Source organism: Podarcis filfolensis (genome assembly GCF_964270895.1).
Source record: "Podarcis filfolensis genome assembly, chromosome: 18".
In the NCBI taxonomy this organism is placed as follows: Eukaryota; Metazoa; Chordata; class Lepidosauria; order Squamata; family Lacertidae; genus Podarcis; species Podarcis filfolensis.
The window spans coordinates 4,458,836-4,479,955 of record NC_139622.1 but is presented as its reverse complement, the minus strand read 5'-3'; the positions used below and the strand labels follow the sequence as shown (position 1 = coordinate 4,479,955).

General features: G+C 43.1%; 1 protein-coding gene across 3 annotated transcripts in view; it reads right to left on the bottom strand.

Annotated features, from left to right (window-relative positions):
* KDM4B (lysine demethylase 4B) overlaps positions 1–21,120 on the bottom strand; it is a 205,353-nt gene that overhangs the window by 155,578 nt on the left and 28,655 nt on the right. For 2 of the 3 annotated variants that reach the window (XR_014543316.1, XM_083594406.1), the window contains exons 2-5: positions 17,829–17,991; positions 13,812–13,987; positions 12,448–12,562; positions 11,630–11,823 (exon numbers count right to left, since the gene is read on the bottom strand). Coding sequence is in view for 2 of the 3 variants with exons in the window: in XM_083594406.1 (XP_083450532.1) it covers positions 11,630–11,823; positions 12,448–12,562; positions 13,812–13,987; positions 17,829–17,972 (629 nt within the window). In the remaining variant the exon portion in view is untranslated. Of the gene's footprint in view, positions 1–11,629; positions 11,824–12,447; positions 12,563–13,811; positions 13,988–17,828; positions 18,013–21,120 lie in introns of those variants that run through there. The other variant, XM_083594405.1, reaches the window with a different exon arrangement.

The window sequence follows — 21,120 nt, the reverse complement described above, 5'->3', positions numbered from 1 at the left end:
AAACAGAAATTTACCAGAGTATAGCGTATGCGCCAGAGGGATGGAGCAGTTCGAATTTCATTGCTGTTTTGTATTTTTCTCTTGCTTCCTCCCTGTTGTTGGCATCCATCTGTCTCGGGAGACAATGCAGTGCACCTCCAGGGGTGAAGTCAAACCACTGCATGAGAAGCACCAAAGTGACCTCCCCGGGGCGCAAGCCTGGGCTGCCCAGACAACAAGTGTTAGAAACTGAGATATGAAAGCTAGGAAATAAATGACACCTTAAACCTAGGTTACAGGCGCAACAACGGAATGTCTAGGCAAACTTTTTAATAACAAGAATACAAAGCTGAAAATGAAGGAACTGCAGCTAAAATATTAGGTTCCTTTTTCACATGGTCTAGTCCTTCCTCTGCCCACCCCCCTAATATTCTTAAGAGTCTCTCTTCTTCAGTCTTCAGAGAGTGGCCGGAAGTGGAGAGGCAGAAAAAGGTCCTCCTTTCCTTCCACTCTGCAGACAAGCCCTGGATTCTCCCTACACCCCCTTTCCCTCATATAAATATACAGTCATACCTTGGAAGTCGAATGGAATCCATTCGGAAACCAAGGCGTGGCTTCCGATTGGCTGAAGGAAGCTCCTGCAGACAATCGGAAGCCGCGGAAGCCCCATCGGACATTCAGCTTCCAAAAATAGTTTGCAAACTGGAACAGTCACTTCAGGAGCCAAAACATTCGAAAACTAAGCTGTTCGAAAACCAAGGTATGACTGTATCTTTTTAGCACTACAACTAACACCTATTAAAGGCCTATACAACTGACGGCAGAGACATCCACCTTGAGCGTCCAATTCGCAAACCTTAGACTTAAGTGTCCTTCAATGATCCCATTCTAAAATTTGTTTTGATTTTAAGCATCACTGTGAGAGTCTGAAGTAGATAGCACTAGGATCTGTGGTTTAACCCACAGTGCCACCCGCGTCCCCTAAGGTTTAATTACTCCTGTGCAATTAATTTCGCAGACAAACCTATTCCTCCAGCAGTTTCAAGGAAGGCTGACAGGGATGTGGGGGGAGTTTCACAACTCTTGAGGAAAGAGAGACCATTTTCAGTGGATGAAATGAGATGGGAATGGGAGGGAAAAGGCAGCTGTGCTCCTAGCCTGAGAGGGGGGACCTATCAGCTTGTCTGATCCTGCAGCGATCTCTTGGAAGTCTAGCAGGGAAGAATTTCTCCTCCCAAACCCTCAGCACCAGCAGTTTTAGTCTGAAATCTTAGGTGCAGTACTGCACCCAGAGCTCAAACTGCTCGCGTTTATAAAATTCCCTGTCACAAAACGCACCTAGAACAATGGGAATTTCCAACACTGGACCAGACCCCCCTCTCGGTGTCACTGATGTGGTCCAAAGTAAAGCAGAGCTTCCTCCCTATCACTGTTTAAATTCCTCTTGCCACACAGTTGCTTCTAAAAACAATGGACACCACAAATGCCTGCACACGCCACCAGTGTATATTTCCTGTGTAAAAGATAAGCACAAATCAGACAGGGAGGAAAATGAAAAGCCCTTTTATCCTACAGGGGTGGGGGGGGGAATGGGGTGTGTTTTTATGGAGATGAGAGTACAGTTACAGAGGCAATGCCCCAGGATGGAGGAGTTAAGCTTTGACACTATTTGCATGCATACAGTGAAGCTCCTCCCCAAAATGCAGACAGCACCTCCTTGTGGACACAAAGGTATTAATAGTAGTAGTAGTAGTAGTAGTATTTTTTGCTGCTCTTTGTACAAAAGTACCTCAGAAGGACTTAGATTAAAACCATTAAAAACAGCAAAAGCATAAAAACATAGCAATTCAAATCAAAAAACAAAAAGGCACAGCTAAACTGCATGAAGTTACATGGCCACGGTGAATATAAAGATATTCAGGCCTTTCCCATTCTCTAGTATGGCACTGAAGGGTGTTGCTTTTGGGAACAAATAATCACAGCAATTTCATATGCACAGAAAATGGGCTTCTTGTGGCACACTGCTTTGCTGCCTCTTCAGGGGAAGAAGGCCAAAGGGACATGAGACTCAAGAGATCGTATCCAGGCCCAACAATCTTTCAGGGTTCCCACATAACAAAAAATTAAAAAGTGGTTTCCAGACTTCTGTAGCACAGAACAGGGCAGAGCAGTTGATGACTATGTACCAGAGGGCATGGAGAAAAGCTTAAACCAAAGATTCCCAAACTTATTTGGCCTACTGCCCCCTTTTCATAAAAAAAAAAATTGCTCAGCGCCCCCCTGGAAATCTACTGCAAATGAACAGAAAGATGCAGTGACAGCTTTGTGTTCTTTTATGCATATATATTTCTATCTATATCCTACAACATAGTAAAGAAAGGTGTTGTTGTATATAAGACACCTTGAAGCTTGAAATTATAAAAGTATTTTTTAAAAATTATTAAATAACATTAAAAATAATCCTAATGAGAAGGATGAACCTGGTACGCTGCATCAATTTAGTAATGTTTGGCTCTATGTTACATCAGTAAGTGTCATTACACAACAGATGAAACATGTACAAACAGGTTTTTCAAACCTGGCTGAGGAGGTGGACTTGGCCCTGGGATTAAAAACCCATGGGGTGGACCAGAGTCCCATTCGCCCCAGGGGTGGGGCTGGCGCTGCAGCCCACCAGCCATTGTCCAAATAGGCAGGCAAGCTGCAATCCACTTCCCAGGCCTGGTTAAAACAAAAAAGGGTTCACCCGAGCCTGGGAAACCCCTCGCCTCCAGCACGACCGACCGCTGGATCCTGGGGAGGCATTGTCACTGTCCCACAACAGTTCCCGACTTTGCAGTACGCATCATTACACAACAGATGAATCATGTACAATGGTTTTTCAGAATTTTCTTCTCTTCTTTCTTTATGTTTCCACTGCCCCCTTATTTTATTCAACATCTCCCAATTGCACTTGAACACCAAGGAGTGGTAACACCCAGTTTGGGAAACACTGGCTTAAACCAATATTGCATCTTATTATGAAAGCAGGAGACAAACCCCAAAGGAAATTAAGTGCATTTGCTTTGTGCCTATTTTTTGTGTCCTCAGTGCTGCTATGAACATCCTGAAACTTTCTCTAAGGAATTCTGTAACCTACCAAAGGACAAAAACAGGCATGTCATCACTGAGGCCCTCTTCAATATGGAACTGAGCTCTTAAACAGTATCATACACCAAACCCTCTAGTTAGGCTAAGTAACGCCATGAAAATGACTCTGAACTGGATGGGTTTTTCCAAACCTCTAGCTTCTCTAGGCTGACTAATTCAATTTTCCCTATCCATTCTCCACCTTGCAAGCACACACACACCCCGCCCCACCAGGGGGTTTCAACATTACCAAAAAAAGCGAATGTATAGCTGTTTCATGCATTTTTTGCAATGTTTTTTCTTTAACTGATTTGCCAAAGGATTTGCATAACCCAATTTCCTCAAACAAAGATAGACAATTTGTAATCTGATTACTAAGAGATCTGGTTCAAACCTTTCTGTTCCTTGGTTCTATACAGTAAATACTCTGAGTTGGGTTAACAGAATTAGAAGGGGCCAGGTGGCCATCTATTCTAATCCCCTGCCAGCCCTCTGTCTAACAGCCTTCTGAACAGATTTCCTACTAGATTTGGTGGAAACATGCAGCCGTCTCCACCTTGGCTGGATGTTTTGGAGGGTGCTGTTGTGCAGCCTGAAGGCTGCTCACGCTTCCTGCCACCACGCCTGGTCTCACAAGAGAACCCAGCCTCCTCAGAGTGAGAATCCGCCACCACTGTCCTGTTTCAATGCCCTTCCTGCCCAGGGTGTCACCAGCAAAGGAGGCTGTTGCTCCACCAGTTAAGACTCCATTCTTCATAGCTGCTACCTTGGTCCCTGCCCATAGCCTACTCACTTTCCTTCCCTTTCCTTGGGTAGCTACCTCCATCCACTTCTTCCTATTTCCTGCCTGCCTGACCTAGAAAGCCGACACAAGAATCCTCCTCCACATTTGTATCCTCCTCCTCATTTTTGCTAGCTTGCCTCAAAACTCTCACTCGACAGTATTTTAATACAGTGGAACCTCAGGTTACGGCGGGGATCCATTCCAGAGGCCCTGCCACAACCCGAAAATGGCGCACATCAAAGCGCCGCGTCTGCGCGAAGCGCAATTTAGCACATCTACGCATGAGCTGAACCCAGAAGTAACCCATTCCGGTATTTCCGGGTTTGCCGCGGACGTCCGCCAAAGCGGACACAAGCGGAGGCGGACGCAGAACGAGGTTTGACTGTATCCAAAATATTCAGCCAAGCTTTATTTGGAATTATTTTTAATGGAGTGATAGTTTCCTCTGGTTTTCTTTAATATTTGCTAAAACAGTATTTGGGTCTACTACATCTCTTGTTTGTGTCGATCATTCTGTGGACCAACATTGGTATCAATATTCTGAACAGAAGTAATGCCACCTATGTTTCCTACTATCAAACCCCCCTATGATTAATGCCCTCAAAAGGCATGGGGGGTTACAAAGGTCAGCACATAAATATTCATAAGCTTGGTTGTATTTTGGGGAGGGAAAGGAAGGAAGAGTTCGATTGGTTTTCCTTCTTTCCCTCTCAAAAAGAAAAAAACATTACGCTTTCCAGTAATGTAATTTAGCAATTTGCTGCATTTTAATCATTGCATATAAGTGTATAAGGTAATTATATATAATATGCCTAATTGATACAGCGCAAACCTCCCACCACCACCAGAGGTTCAATATGGGATGCAGCATAGGACTGAATGCAAAGACTGAGGGCAGGCTGGGAAAAGGTGGTAATTAGAGCAAGGAATGAAAGAGCTGTGTATTATAATTAGATGAAGAGAAGCATGCAAAGCAATGGGCTCAATTTGGCAGCTCCCCACGTGGGCGGCTTAATATGAAATTTCTTGGCAGCACAAAAGCTCCCAATGGTGTGGATTTTGAAGCTAGTTGTCCTCCTCCCGAATACTCCATGTTATACCCTGCCCCATGAATTCATGTTCCAGTGGAAGGGCAGATAAGGGAAAGTAGTGCAGATTTCAAACTTACTGCACCATGACAGCTGACCAAGGACTCCAGGCTTTGGGCGAAAAACCGCAAGGGCCAGGAAACTAGACTCATAAGAGACTCAGGTGGACTAAAACTAGTTCACTCCTCAGTGATTCCTCAAGTTCAGAAGGGAACAGTCAGCCCCTATGACTGGCAGGCCATCTGCGTTTGCCTGATCAACAGAGCAATGGATACTTCTTGTGGCATTTCTGATTCCAGCTTCCATTCATCCAGCTTAGTGCACTGACCTTCAAAGTGTCTAGCAATGGATGTGGCTGCTCCCAACCACATTCTGGCCTCGGAGGAACCAAAAGCTGCTACTTCTCAGAAATACGGCATCAGTTTCCAGGTCACACCAGCAAAATCCAAAACCACCTCACCTGCAGCTAACCATTTTGGGTGGCACAGAAAGGACACACATATAACTAAACGTAGAATGGCCCTAGGTTAATTTTAACTCTGCCCCAAAGGTAAATGCAAAGTAGCTTTATAAATACACAACTAGCTGGCCACATTCTCCAATACTGTTGCAGAATACCAAGGCACACTTGAAAAAGCTAAAAATCTAGAAGAATTGAGGGAGATCTTTTGTCAAGCCATCACCTGTCATTTAACTCATTTATCAATCCACTATATTTATAAAACTGCACAATACCACGGCCTCAATATTTGCCCCTTTAAAACACATGGAAGTATGATATAATTTATAATTCAGCATAAGCTACAACACAGTGATTGATCATTTGCTAGTAGAATAATATCCCCCCTTCCCCCCCATATCAATCAAATCTTTATTACTGCTTTAATGTAAGATACTCCATTGATTAAAACTGACTCCTACTGATTAATCAACCCAAACTTTAGTTGGTTAAGCCACCGAATAAATTCTTGCATATGTAATAGGGGAAGGGAACTGACATGAACAAAGATTTTATTGTGAAGGGACTATTTTTAAGGCATGGAAGGGCACTCATGTAGAAATGAGTGCAATGTCCTGATGCATAAATATCTCCTGCCAGTGGCTGTTAACACCAACTCTGCCTCTGTTATTGCACAGCATGACTTCCAAACTGGTGGAGTTCGTTAACTCTCTTCACTCCTACTATTCCCTGAGGTACTCTAAGATTATCACTACCAGGGTCGAAGAGTCTATAAAAAGGATGAAGGGAGCTGGGAAAATTCCACAGAGGTAGAACCAGAGAAGGAGAGTCACGGAATCATCATTAACAACCATTTCTGACAAAAGGCAGCCAGCTGCACCAGTCTTTTTTTCTTGAAATCGAAGAGCTCCCCCTGCTGACTTATGGCATCCTTATCATTTGCAATAGCAAGCGATAGCAAGGTCTGTGTTGGTCTCACAGAAATTAGGATCACTGAAATAGTATCATATTGCTCCAGCCTGGAGCTTAAACCTGGAGAGGGAGGGACCACAGCTCAGTGGTACAGTGCATAGTATGCAGATAGCAGTTGGTGGGGGAAACCCATCTTGACCTGAAATCATGGACAGCTGCTGTCAGGCGAGTAGGAAAATCTAGGTGAAATGGGGAAATAGCCCGGCCCTCATTTTTGAAGTATTCTTTCATTAGAAAGGCAATGCAGAACTCAGAACATTTAAAAGGTGGAGACAATGTCCTTTTTTATTTATTCGTTCCATTACATCCCAACTACTTAGTCCCCCAAAAGAGGCTCATAATGAATTAACTCAAAAACAGAAGCACTCATATGATAAAGCAATAAGATGAATAAAGTAAGAGATTGTGTAAAAGTGAAGGATAAAAACTCAAAAGGTCAGACAAAAGAAAAAAGTTTCAACTCCCTTTCTCAAAGGGCATGGATCTAATGAGTTTCCTTTTGGGAAGGAATTCCATGACGCTGGAACTTCCATTGACTCCTGGTTCACACATACTGCTAAGCCAAACAAGTTGCCCCATAGGTGATCAAACAAACCACAGCTTGTTTCTACCTTAATTAAATGTAGCCTTAGGTGCAAACCAGGCATAAAAAGGCACTACTTTCTGGTAGATGGCAAGCCTTGTCTCCTGCGGTGTATGGAATCCATGCAGGATAGTGGATTCTAATCCAGTTTTTGAAATGGAGCAAGTCAACATCTATAGAGCAACACCTTAACCAGAAGCTGCATTCAGCTTAAAAGCAGCTCTGTTCTGCTTTCTATGCCATGTTAACAAGAATGCAGTACAATCCTATCTTCAATGGGGCTTGCTCCCTAGTAGGAGAGTATATGTTTGAAGCCCTAAAGGCACTTGCGAAACAAAGCAAAAAGCTGCAAGCCTCTAGACAAGGCTCTGAAACTGTGTGTGAGCAAGCCCTGGCTCAGACATACATGTAACGCTGTGTGATTTCTCTACACTTAGGTTACCCTACAGTTGATAGAAAGCTGGAAGCATGAACTGACTCCGGAAAAACAATCAGTTTGATTTTGTATCATAATTATGTTTGGGGTTTTACTGACATCCTATTGAGAAATATAAAGGCACCTGATGACGCATAGTCAAGTGGGAAATATGCATGTGTAAACCAGCTCTGCAAACAACGTTATAAACACACGTTGTAATGGTGGTTTCCACCTGCGTGGATAGGAACCAACTTGCTGTGCTTTATGCTTTTCATTAAGCAGGGTCTGGGGGCTATTTGTACTAAGCAACTTGATTCATCAGAGGCCAAAACGTCCACCTACCACATCCCTCAGTCAAACTCCTGATGCCCGCTGAGTCACCTTCATCACCAAGCCCTGCTTCAGTGGCAGGGGGTCAGCTTATGGGAATCTCATTAATGAATGCAGATCTATGCTGCAACAGCTTTAGAGGAAGAGCTGGCTGTCCTTGGCAAAGACGTACCCTGGAAGCATGTGTGAAGCTGGCTTTTTTCTTTCTTTTTTTTAATCAATCTCAGGAGGACAGAGTTTCAAATCAGAAATCCCAAGCCCTCCTGCATTGGCCAGAAGAGGTTTCAACTAATCTCTGTTAATAAATCTTTGCCCAGAAAGCCCAACTGCTTTTGGCCTTAATACAAAAGCAACATCTGCTAGAGTGGTCTTCTGATTACAGAACCCCCACCAGGAAGCAGGATTAGTCTTCTCTTATCAAAACTGCACGGGCTCAGAGGGTATTCTCAGACCTCCCTTTAATGCTGGACTAAGTAGCACTGAATCCAGCCAAGTATTAACGCTGCATTTGCTAGTGGGCTTCTGTTCTGTGCAAAGGCAATCAATCCTAGCCTATTCCTGAATGGAATAGGCTCTAACCGCAGTGCATGGAATATAATCCACTCAGCTGAATTTATATAAAGAAACAGTAAACATTCACATGAATGTTAATAAATGCTGAAAAATGCAAAGTAATCCAATTGGCACATTCTACAGATTGCAGAGGGGGAGGCAGTCAGAAAAGAAAAGGGTTGGTCAGATGCAGAGCGCAGACTATGCAAAAGAAGCCAGAATACTTTCTTCATACCCAGAGGCAGATCTTGGAATACAATTCCACTACTAAATCAGTTTGATGTCTTTTTCACAGAGGAAGAGCCCAATGTCTTCATGCCCCTTTGTAAAGCATGGCATCCAACTTGCAACAGATAGAAACACAAATGCTCAATTCACCTTGGTGTAAGCCTGCAAGGAGAGTCTGGTGCTACAGCTCCCAACCAGGGAACACAGTGAAGTAAGGTAAAGGGACTCCTGACCATTAGGTCCAGTCATGACCGACTCTGGGGTTGCGGCGCTCATCTCGCTTTATTGGCCGAGGGAGCCAGCATACAGCTTCCGGGTCATGTGGCCAGCATGACTAAACCGCTTCTGGCGAACCAGAGCAGCGCACGGAAACACAGTTTACCTTCCCGCCGGAACAGTACCTATTTATCTATTTGCACTTTGACATGCTTTCAAACTGTTGGGTTGGCAGGAGCTGGGAACGAGCAACGGGAGCTCACCCAGTCGCGGGGATTCGAACCACCGACCTTCTGATCAGCAAGTTCTAGGCTCTGTGGTTTAACCCACAGCGCCACCTGCGTCCCTCACATACAGTGAAGTACAATTTACCAAATAGGCTGATGATCTCAAAGCAGTCTCAGTACCCCTCATAAAACTACAGTTCCCAGGCTATTTTATTCTATTTTACTTATTTTAGGGAGGGGGAGGAGAGCTACGACAGTAAAATGGGACTTAAGCCAATTGAAATTGGTGTTGTACATGTACCATCAAGTGCAAGCCATTCCAGTGGCAGGATTTTGGTTCACAACAAATAGTATTTTCCCTGTCCTGCATACAGAACACAAATATAGGAAGTTGCCATATAGAAGGGCAAACTATTTGTCGATAAGCCCATTATCATTAACTCTGACCAGCAGCATCTCTCCAGAGTCTCAGGGAGAGGGAAGACTTTCCCATCAACTGCTACCAGATCCTTTTAACAAGATGCACTAGGGAGTGAATCTTGGCCTTTCTGCATACAAAGCAGGTGCTCTATCATTGAGTTATGGTCCCTCTGCTTTCTGGAGGCTTTTATATTGTGCTCCTGTTTTACAAGGTGCCAACCATTCTGCCTTTGCTACTCCTGAAGGATATTAATGTAGAGAAAGACAAAGGGCTACAAAATCCCTTTGTGTATTCGCAATGGTTGGGGAAAGGCAGAGCCATCAGGATAAAAAGAGGGGTGCAAGGAGGAGGAAATTGACTGGAATGTCTAGCTGCAACTCAGAACAGATTTCAACCACCACACCCTCCACTTTGAATAAATCACTACGTGAGAATTATATTGCTACTATTAACATTATTAATTTCATTTGTAAAGGCACCCGCTACAAAAAGGCTCAAGGCAACCTACAATACAAAAAAACCCAACAAAATAATTAAAAGCAAACACTCAAAATGATCATAAACTAATTCTAAAAGAAACAGACAGAAACTCAATCCTCTCATCACATATACAAGCCAGCTAAAACAACCATAAGAGTAACAGAGAAGTTAACAATCAAATGCCTGGGAGAAGAGGAAATTCTTCAATTGATGCCAAAAAGATGTTAATGCAAGGTTCTAGTGCCACTTATGCTAGTCCAACAGGGGAAGAACTTTGCTAAGGATTGCCTTTACCTCTGTAGATCTGAAAACTAATGAAACAGAGAAAAATTAAAGTAGGAAAAATATACTCCTTTCCTGCTAGAGGTCTGTCTTAGAGCTTTGTCAGAAGCTCAGCTCCCAGCCCCATTAGCATGCTAAAATCAAACCACTGAAAATATAGCTGTGTCTAAAGAACCAAGAGAACTTCTAGCTTTGGAACTAGCACCACCTAGCGGAGGCCAGGAAGCAAATAAAGCAAGATTTTTTGAGCCTTCAAAAATGAAGAGATGAGCTGTGAGGGTGTACAATAAATCAATCTCTAAGTTAAAGTGCGCTTCAGAAACAAAAAGGTGCCCCTGGAAGAGGTATGTCTTTTGGACTAAATGTGAAAAATCCTGAGGCCATGTTTTGTTTTTTTTTAAAAACTGCACCATGACACCAAAGCCCTAGTTGGATTAGTCCATTCCTATGCGGAAGGCAATGGCAACTGCAAAATGGTCTCATTAACTGGGGTCTGAGCCATGCTCCTGGCACCTCTTGCACACCCTCAGGCACTGTCATCCTGGAGACCAGCAGTGCCAATGGGAAATCATACTGCAGAAAATAATCTTGTTACAGTGCTCTGGCAGACAACAGCTTTCCAGTGACATTTCAGATCCACTTTGCCTAGAAATGTCAGTATTTATAAGTTGCATCACTAATCTCAGGAAAGTACACTTTTGGGACATCCATCAAGTTGCCATGCATTAAATACAATTAAAAAACCATGCACCCAGGAATCAGAAGGCTGCCTCTTCCCTGACAGCTCTTTTCCACATCAACAGTAGCATATATGGACATACCATTTACTAATAAAGCTACAGCAGTAGCAAAACTCCCAGCCCATATGCTGCTACATAGGAAAGGCCTGCCCATTTCTCAACTTAACAGGATCTGACCATTGCAGATTTTTTCCCAAAAGGTACAGTGTGCCAATGGTATGACAAGATATCACATACTCACGCTTTGCATCACTGCAGGAGTTTGCCAAACAGGAGATTACCAGAAACTGCCTGATTTGCATATTCCTATATTTGCCTGATATTATTTTTTCCTGGGTGCTGAAGCAGAATTGTAGGTTTTTGGAGTCACATCACAAGGAGGCTTTCTCAACTGCTGTATGTGATTGGATTCTGTCCCTTACTCTGCAGACACTTTCAGGTGACACGCCCATTCTCTGGATGATCTCTGTGCAAAGGGTGAGGTTTCACCAGGACACTGGACTACATAGCCCTGCCATGTACCAGGAGACTGAACCACTCAGCTATGGCCCTTCCAGCTTTGGTAGGTAATGTTGCCTTGGTTCAAAGCTTGTGGTTCCTTGGTACAGAGCATCCAGGGGTAGGATCTGAGCGCAAAGAAGCTTCCCTGGAATGCCAACCCTGCTAGTGGTCCTGCTTTGGACCCAGATGGCTTTGTGGTCTCTTTTATAATGCCAAATACCCACCCACAACATACTCACCAGGATTTGGGCTCTCCAAAATGCAGGTAGTTGATGCTGTAAAGATCCATGTCCTCTGTATGCCAAGCAAATGTGGTTTTCCACATCCCAAAGTAGAGGTAGGGGGTGTTCACGCCTTCGATGATAATTCCACACTGATGTTCCACCATATCTAGTAGAGTGTTCAGATTCCCAATATTCCACTGTTCCACATCCTATAGGAGGAGAAAGACGCCACTCTCAGGAGGGAAAGCAGGAGCTCCTTTTGCTTCAGGACAGAGAGGCTGCTGACTGCCACATCCACATGCAATGTCTTAAGGAAACGCATGTGGCAAGAGCAGGGTGCCTGCAGCCATTACCAACAGCAGGGGTATGGGACACACAATGGTCCACTGGGCAGCAGGTCTGAGGGAAAGAACTGGCATACCCACACACACACCATCAAACAGGTACAAAAACTCCCCTCTGCAACATGAATTACTCTCCACCAATGTTAAGGAGTGATCTGATTCACAGAGGAAGGGGGGAAGGATGACAATGGAAGTTGGAAGAGGGAGACAAATCATGACTGAAACCTGCCCTAAGTATAATGCACATAAGGCTATATCCAGAGAGTTCTGCTTAAGGGTCACCACCCATGTGAACTTTGCAAATTTAAAGCCAGTCACAGCTCCTAACTAAGGAATCACAAGAAATGCAGTACTTTTGAAAGAAGCCAGAAATCCCTGCACAAAAGGTTCTCAGCACTTCCATTTAATTAGAACTACAATTAAACGTGCTTCAAACTGATCTGGGTCTGCAGAGGGGACACACACTCATCTCATCTCACTGTCGCTTACTGCATCATAAAGGGAACCGCTGATATCTGCTCCATAAATAGGAGACACAAAAGTCAGATTCTTCCAGTATTTGCGTTCCAAGTCATCAAAATCTTGGTGCCGGGGGGTACAGTACCTGGTAAATGAAAAAGAAGAAGCAAAAGATTAGACATGGCAATCCCACTTAATCTCACATGCTTGTACTTTACACACCTGATCACTTTTATAAGGAATGTACTTCTATGTAGGGAACAGTGTGCAATCCACACAGCTGCAGCCACACGATACACATATACGTGTGGAGGAGCTTTAAATCGCTGGAGCTGGCACATAGGGTTGAAAGTGTGCATGACTTCCTACAGAAAAGCAATTTCTACGTAAAGATTTATTCCACCTGACAAGCCACCTCAGGGCAACTAGACTACGGGGGAGCCTCTTCCCCCCCCCCCACCCCCCAGTGTGGCTTAGCCAGTTACCTTAAAAGCACCAGAATTGTGGTAGCTGATGACTGCAGCCAACAAAACGCACAAACACACACAGAGAGAAAATTTAGGTTACCCCTCCTTGCTCAACAGCAGGGCCATGCAGCCTTTTATGCCCCGTCCCATATTAAGAACCATGCGGGAAAGGTACTCCAGAATGCACCTGTGGGAATCACTTCGTTTGATGCACCTCCCCTTTCTCCGATTCCTCCTGAAGTTGCCCTCATTCTTCAAACCCCATTAGACTTCCTTCCTTCCCTCCTGTTCATTCCCTACTTATTTTCTCTGGCTTTCAAACTGCTTTCTCTTCCTTTCTATGTAATTTCAGAGCAACTGAGACAATATTTTATATTATTTTCAAAAAAGCATTTCCCCTTTTTTGTATAGCTTGGGTAGCATATGTTTTCCCCCAGATAGCTAAGAACAAATTGTTGAGATTCTGCTGTATCTGCACGCATTTGTAGAGAGAAATTACTTCAGCTTGCTTTCCAGAACAGCAGGAGGGCAATCCCATCAAACCCCAGTGGGGCTTCCTCTGAGTAGACCTCAGCAGAAGTCTAATCTAAAGTAGCCATAGTAGAAATTGAAGGAGGGAAAGTCTTTATTCCAGATGAGTTAATCCAGAGTACTTTTGTCTCTGGCTCTGACCATAGCAGGCATGCAGCTTCTTAGAGATTATCCCCGAGAGTGTGGCCCTTGACAGAAAAAGACTGTCCATCTCTGCCATAAAAGTGTGTAGGTTCAAACCCTATAAAAAGGACAGGAAGGTGCATCACAGAGGAAGCTAAACATGGCAAACACCCAGGCTGCCTCTATCAATACTAAATAAAAAAGTGCTTCTCCCACTGTTAAATCATGGTCCATTTTAAAACAAACACCATAATGGTCCTAACATGTACATACTTCTCACTATTGGCCAAGTGACGATAATCTCCAACCAGCATTGGTTTCTTCTGAATATTATACTGGGTGAAGAGTCCCGACTGCCCAGTCACCACCTGTTGGATGGGAGCGGGGATGACCATGCTGTCAATATCGTCATAGGTCCTGCGTGGCTGCCACTCCTTGGGAGGAATCACCTGGAAAGCAGGTGGGAAAGCACATGTCAAGATCTCACCACTAAAAGGCACAAGGATTACAGTAACATAATTATTTTTGTCACTGAAACAGCAGCCAGGATTATCTTGGCTTCACTACTTGTTTAGTTCGGAGGAAGCTCCTTTACTATTATTATAATACTATATTAATATCATCATCATCATCATCATCAGTTGTAGAGCTAGTACGCTTGGCATCCTGGTCAAGTGACTGGTCAAATATCAACTGAGAGTCAATTGATCACATATTGGTCAAATATTCAGTGAAGCTAAGAATGCCACTGTATACACGGTCAGCTATTTATTTCATTATGGTGCCACTACAAGAAAGGGCAGGAGTCAAGGTTATTTGAATCCATTCCTACATCAGTCAGCTGCAAACCTAGCAGATGAGCAAAGTTTCTGCTGCCTATGAGTTATAACTGCAGTAGGAACTGAAGCAGTCGTCAACAGCAAAGGTCACTGCCTGCAATTCCTTGTGACTCCAACTCATTTGCTACAGGAACCAGGTGGTGCCAGTTCTATAACTGTAGGCTGATCATGGTCTTCTAAGATAAAAGCCAAGACAAGCAGTTGCTCTGCAATAAACGGTTCACATTTAAGACAAATCAAACCTAAAATTGGTTATAATAGCAAGAGAGGGAGGGAGGGAGTGCTACTGCAAAACAATGAAATTAATGAATTCAATTTTTCTTAACTTCACTTAATTCATTTTTACTTTATTGTTCTTACATATCAAATTTGTTGATAAGGCTTTAAAAACATCTGACCACTCTTTGACAGTATATTTGGTCAGTTGACCAAATTTTTTTTGGCAAATGCCCAACCCTAGATGTAGGGTCCTTCTGAGCAGAAACTGCTAGCATGAATATCCCTATCAAAGGCAGTATTCTCAACGCTCCCTCACTCAGTGCAAGAGAACATGGAAGAGTCACATTTTGGCTGGAGATAAAGGAGGCATCAAAGTACCTCGAGGGGCATTCTTGGAATTAAAAAAGTGACTCCCCATTGGCATCTTATTAAAGCCTGAGCATCTTATGCAACAGCAATTAAACTGCCTTGCTTATATTGGCTTCTCCACCCAATCTCAGTTCACATATCCCTTCCTTCCTTGTCCTTTGTCACACCAACTCCAACCAATATTGAGAGGATTGTTTTTTTTGTCTTATGTTGGCACCTTGAAAAGGGCAAGAAGCTTTCTGATTGTACAACACAGCCTATTTGTAGGATACTGATAAGCTGCTGCTACATACAGCGCAACTCAACTAAGAAAACAAACCATCTGTTTCACCGTGATCAAGGAGCCCATGCTGAGTCTAGTGGAGGCCAGCTAACTGGAAGATATCCAGAGAAGTCCTGGGAAAGTGAACAATGCAGAAAACTCCAACAGCAAAGCAAAATTATACAGCACCTGGCCAGGCTGAACTAGGAAATTACTGCCTACAAACCTCTGGATTAAAAGGGCTGAAGTTTACTTCCTTTCTTCCTTTCTTAGGCAGGCAAGGGCCTACAGCCCAGGTGGGGTTCCTCAGCTGGAACACTCTCAGAACAAGCATGCTATGTGCTTCATGTTTTGCTTTTAGATAAAAAAAGTGTCCCAGGTTCCAAAGATTTGGAGGGAGAAATGGAATTCACTGTGGGCACCCCTGCTATTCCTAATTCACACCTAAAATAATAACACTCCCCCTACCCCAATTCTCCAGAAGACAGCCCTTTTGCTATCTGCCTAAAAAGGTAGTTAAGACACAATAATTAAGCACCCAGCAAAGCAAAAAGCCTCAGACAATAGAAGAGGGAAACTTCATTGTACCTGCCATCTACAACTGGCTGATAGCTAGTTAGAATAATCTACCTCTAAGGAAGCAAACCTAGTGAAATTCATTAGTACACTTGACTGGACAAGGACACATGACCTGGAAAGCTTTCAACAATACTCCTTTCCCTTGTGAATCTGTAATAAAATTAGTAATTGACCTGCTTCAATGAGGACCTTGTGTTTCCTGACTCAACTCACTCCTTGCTGAAGCTGTTTTGTTCTGCTGAATGTCCCCTGCGTGTGTTTTTGTGCCAGGTTGTGGCAAATAAGGCTCAACTATGCGGAGACAACTTTCCTGATGCTCCAACACACTTAAATGCCCATGTTGAAAATATTAAAGAGAAAGCAATTATATAAATAGAAACTAAGCCTTTTCCAGCTGGATTTTCCACTTCCCCACTCCCACACCTTCCTCAGGGCCACCACTTTTTAACGTTAGTCAGGGGCAAAACTAGGCTTTATTTCACCTGGGTCAAAGACCTTGTTTAGCACCCCTCTGTGCACATTTGTGTACACACACAGAGGCTGGGAGCCTAAATGGCACCCCTCTGGAGGCTTCACTCAGGGCAAACAAAAAACAAAAAAAACCTGGCTAGCCCTCCCATGGCTACAGCTTTGTGTTAGTATTACTAACTGGATTTTTAAAACATATAATTGAATGTTACCCACAAGCCACTTTGAAGGATTTGTATCCTAAAAGGTAGAATACAAATTATTATGATTAATAAAATAAATATTGTGCACTTTAAGTGTGATGAATAGAATAGATTTTTTTTTAAGGGGAAAGCCTGGAAATTGTGAAGCAGCCCCCGCTGCCGTTCCAACCATCCACATCATCATCATCATCATCATCATCATCATCATCATCATATATTATTATTTATACCCTGCCCATCTGACTGGGCTTCCCCAGCCACTCTGGGCGGCTTCCAAAAAAGTATTAAAATACTGTAATACATCAAACATTAAAAGCTTCCCTCACACAGGCCATGGTGGGTACAGGGGGCTGGAAGCATTGGTGCTTTATTTAAAGGTGTTGGGGGTGCCAACAGAGTACATTCAACAGATGGCATTCCCTTTGTGCTCATTTGCCCAAATCCCAAAGCTACCCCCAAAAGCCAGTATCAAACTTTAAGCTGGCACTGGTATTTGTGGACAGCACAGTAAAAAACACTTTTCTTGTGCTAGCCAGCATTATTACGTATCAAAAACATGATTTCAAGGTGCAAGATATATGTATCCTGACGATTTTGACAACTGATCTGCCTCAAACCATTATCTAAATATAGGTGTGATCTGTGGTGCATCATGGTGTGAGAGAAATCCCATGTAAAAAATCATACAGATCTGTGTCCCAGGTCTGTTTGTGTATCATGTTGGTGCTACACTCATGAAGACTCAAACAGGGTCCCTGCGAACACTGTGGTTAAGTGGGAGTTTGAACTTTCCTGGTCAGCTGTTAATTTGGAGGAAGATAGGGGTGTGTTTTACTTGCAGGTGATTCTTGGCTTTTTCTATTGTGGTTTCCTGCTCTTTACGCACCAAAATTCTACTTGGTGAGTGTCATTTACACATCTTTCTCTTGGGAAGGTTGGGCAGGAGGTCCTGAATCAAGAGCTAAGTGGGATTTTGCTATTTGTTCCGGGAGGTTCCTGAAACGTCTTTCGCTATTTAAACCCACATTTCAAACGAAGTAGTGGAAATGTAAAAAGAAATAATTTCTAGAAAATCTTTCACATTTGCACTATTTTGTGGTTCTGTTATCCCCACCCTCGTTTAGATGTGGCAGCCATTTTGTGAATTCTCATGTCTCAATGGCAACCATTTTGTGACTGGTACGCATAACCCTCTCAGAATTTAACAACTGAAGGACCGAAAGGTTGACAATCCCTGATCTTTACTTTAATCCCAATTAAAACCAAGCTCCTACCAATTAAACCCTTTACTGTCACAGACCATAGGAAGATCAGCTGGGACCACTTCCTGGACCACTGAGACCAAACTCACCTTAGCAAGTCCAGCTCTGTGAGCTCCCTGGGATTCAATATAAGCAATATATTTTCCAAAGTCCTGGAATTCTTCTAGTGTTGGACGGAACGTCATGATTTTACAGCTGGGATTCTGTGGACTTGGGTTTTCAGACCCCATCATGCTGATGAGTTTTTAGCCCCTATACAGCAAAGAAAGTGAGAGAGGATAAAAATAAAAGTTAAATGAAGACCACCACGCCCCTTTGATTCATTTCTTTTTGTGTTCTTTTTTTGTTTTATGCATCCAATGGGAAATGTTTATTTATTTTCAGCAGTCCAAGAAGTCAACATGGAACAAAGACAATCTTATTAGAGATATACTTTAAAATGTCATTGCAGAATACCTACAGTCAGTTGTAGGAATATTATACATGTAGTGCTGGAAGCTGATCCGAGTGGCTGGGGCAACCCAGTCAGAGGGGGTAGGATACAAAATATAAATTAGTATTATTACTACTATAATTAAGAAATCATATTTGCACAACTTACGCAGCTATCAGAGGTGGCAACGTGGCAGATCTACTGACACATAACATGCCCTGGTTAGGAGGTGGTAAAGCAGCTTATTGAGATTTTTCACTAAGCAATCTAAGGTTTTGGATCCAAAGTGATATAGCTTTCTGCTTGCTGTCACTGAGGAGGGGAAAGAACTGCCTGCAGTGGCTTTCAAGACATCTGGGCCAAGTGGGAGACTGCTGCAGAGGAGCTTTCCCCAACCACCAGAATCAGGGAGGAGAAGCGAACTCTTAATTTGACAACTTATTTTATTCTAGCTTCTAGTTATAATATAAAATTAAATAAGAGATGAAGTTGCTATTGTTCAGCAATACTCAAGAGCAAACCTACTGAAATTTATGAATTTAGGCTACTCAAGTCCATTTATTCCAGTGGCTCTATTCTGAGTATGGCTAACATGGGATATTGTCAGGGAGAGGCAAACGGCGAGAGAGCAAAGGGGAGAGACCAGTACTTGTAGAGAGCCGAAAGAGATAATTAGCAGTCTGTCTTCTGACAGCGAAGGGGAGGCAGAGAGCAGAGAGGCTGAACCCGGAACTAGCTATGCTTTGAACAGAGGAAATCAGAGGCGGGGTCTCAGCCGACTTGCATTTTCGGGGAGGAAAAGGAAAAAGAAACTAGACACGGCATCTGTGCCGCCCGGGTCGGACATGCTTTGAAGCTCTGAAAATGTCCTTTTGAACTGTGTTAATAAATCAAAGAGATTTTAACTGGCAGCGAGCCTGGAGTTTATCTATGCCGGCTTTGGCAGTGCACACCTCTTACAGTTATCACCCATTGCAATTACAGTAACTCTAACCATTATTGTGACTATTTTGTTTTTTTAAAAATCCCGCAACCTCAGAAAAATGATTCCCAGGGTGGCTAAAAAGTAATTTTAAACAATCACTAGTTATATTTATACAAACCATACTTCCTCTTATTCTCTACAAGGGAATGCAAAGCACAGGGATAAGTTTTGGTGTGCCATCACTTCTTTCTGCAGTAGAACATTTTACAGTACATTTTAAACTTCTCAGGCTAGGTCGCCTGCAAAACATATTCCTACCCCTGACAAAAGACCCACTGCACCCAGAGCTGCCTTCCCAGATTACTGCCATTTTTCATACTTTAAACCCAAGGTGAGCAATCTTAGATTTAACCATGCTGCTGGTCTCACTATTAGTGCCATTTCAAGCTACAAGGGACTCGGCTACATTAGTAAAGAAAAAACATTTTATATGTGTTATAACACTGTGACACGAGATGGCGCTGTGGAGTTCTGTCTTTCGCCAACGTGATTTCCCCCTTTGAGGTTTACAACGTGTTTTTTCTGAAACACTTTTTTGCTGTGTCTAGGTTCAGTCAAGGACAGAGGAAACACGAACAGTACAATTTGCAGTTATCCAAGGAAAAGCGCTGCCTTTTGTCCAAGATATACTGTGGCTCAAGGGAGGAGAGTCTGAGGAACTCTGACCAACAGATATACTTTTGAACAGCTCTGTCCCAGTTATTCACATACCATCTAACATTTCTCCAACAAAAATAGGGATATCCCATTATATAATGGTAATTTTACTATTTATAGTCCACACATCTTACTAGTTTGCCCCAGCCACTCTCGGCAGCTTCCAACATGTATAAAAATATTTTTTAAAAACATTAAACAATTAAAAAAAAACTTCCCTATACAGGATTGCCTTCCGACTGCTCAGGAGTTGAATAACTCCATACCTTCCAACCTTTCTCCAATGAAAATAGGGACATCCTAAGTAAAAGCGGGACATTCTGGGATCAAATCAGAAACTGGGATGGTTTCTCTAAATCAGGGTTGTCTCTGGAAAAGAGGGACACTTGGAGGGTCTGTATTCATAGCGTGCTCCAGGGCCTGCTCACCCATGAAGCAAGCGAAGGCGACTGACTGCTCCTCAACAAGAGCCTCTCGGTGAACAGGAGTTGCTGCTGGTGTCTTACTGCTAGGAAGGAAAGGGTGGGGCCTGCCTTCTGGGGTCATCTCAGTATTACAATAATTCAGCTTCTTCTTTGGAACAGGCTGCCTTTGAAAATATGCATTAACAGCTACTACAATGCACTGCTAAGAAAGAGGGAACATTGGTAGTTTTCTTTAACTTGTGGAATATACTAATTATAGAGCATCACAGAGTCTGATTGGTTTCAATTTTGCTCTGTACACCAGAGGCAGCAGAATAGCACTCAGAATTTTAAAAACCATAAACCAACCAGAAAAAAAACTGTTTCATTTGCTTTAGATTTCCAAGTCAGTGCCTCATCTACTTTGGCATGTTAGCCAAGATTTTTGTTAAGAGTAACTTTATATGAGGAAACACCTTATAGAAGTAGCTGCCATAATTAATTTCAGCAAAATCATTCTTTTGGCAAACATAAAAGCTAGAGGATTATATTTTAAAACGATAATATGCTATTCACTTGAAGTATCAGCAGAGGGCAGCAGAGGGTTATGGGATGATGGCATTCCCCACAACCTAGTCTAGCCCCAAGCAATGCCTCAATCTGTTTGCATAAAAACAAAAGGCAGCAGGATGCAAAACTATTTAAGTACAGTGGTACCTCTGGTTGCGAACAGGATCTGTTCCGGAGCCCCGTTCACAACCTGAGCAGAACACAACCTGCGTCTGCACGTGCGCGGGTCGCGATTCGCCGCTTCTGCGCATGCGCACGACATCATTTTGAGTGTCTGCGCATGCGCGAGCAGCAAAACCTGGAAGTAACCCGTTCTGTTACTTCTGGGTCAC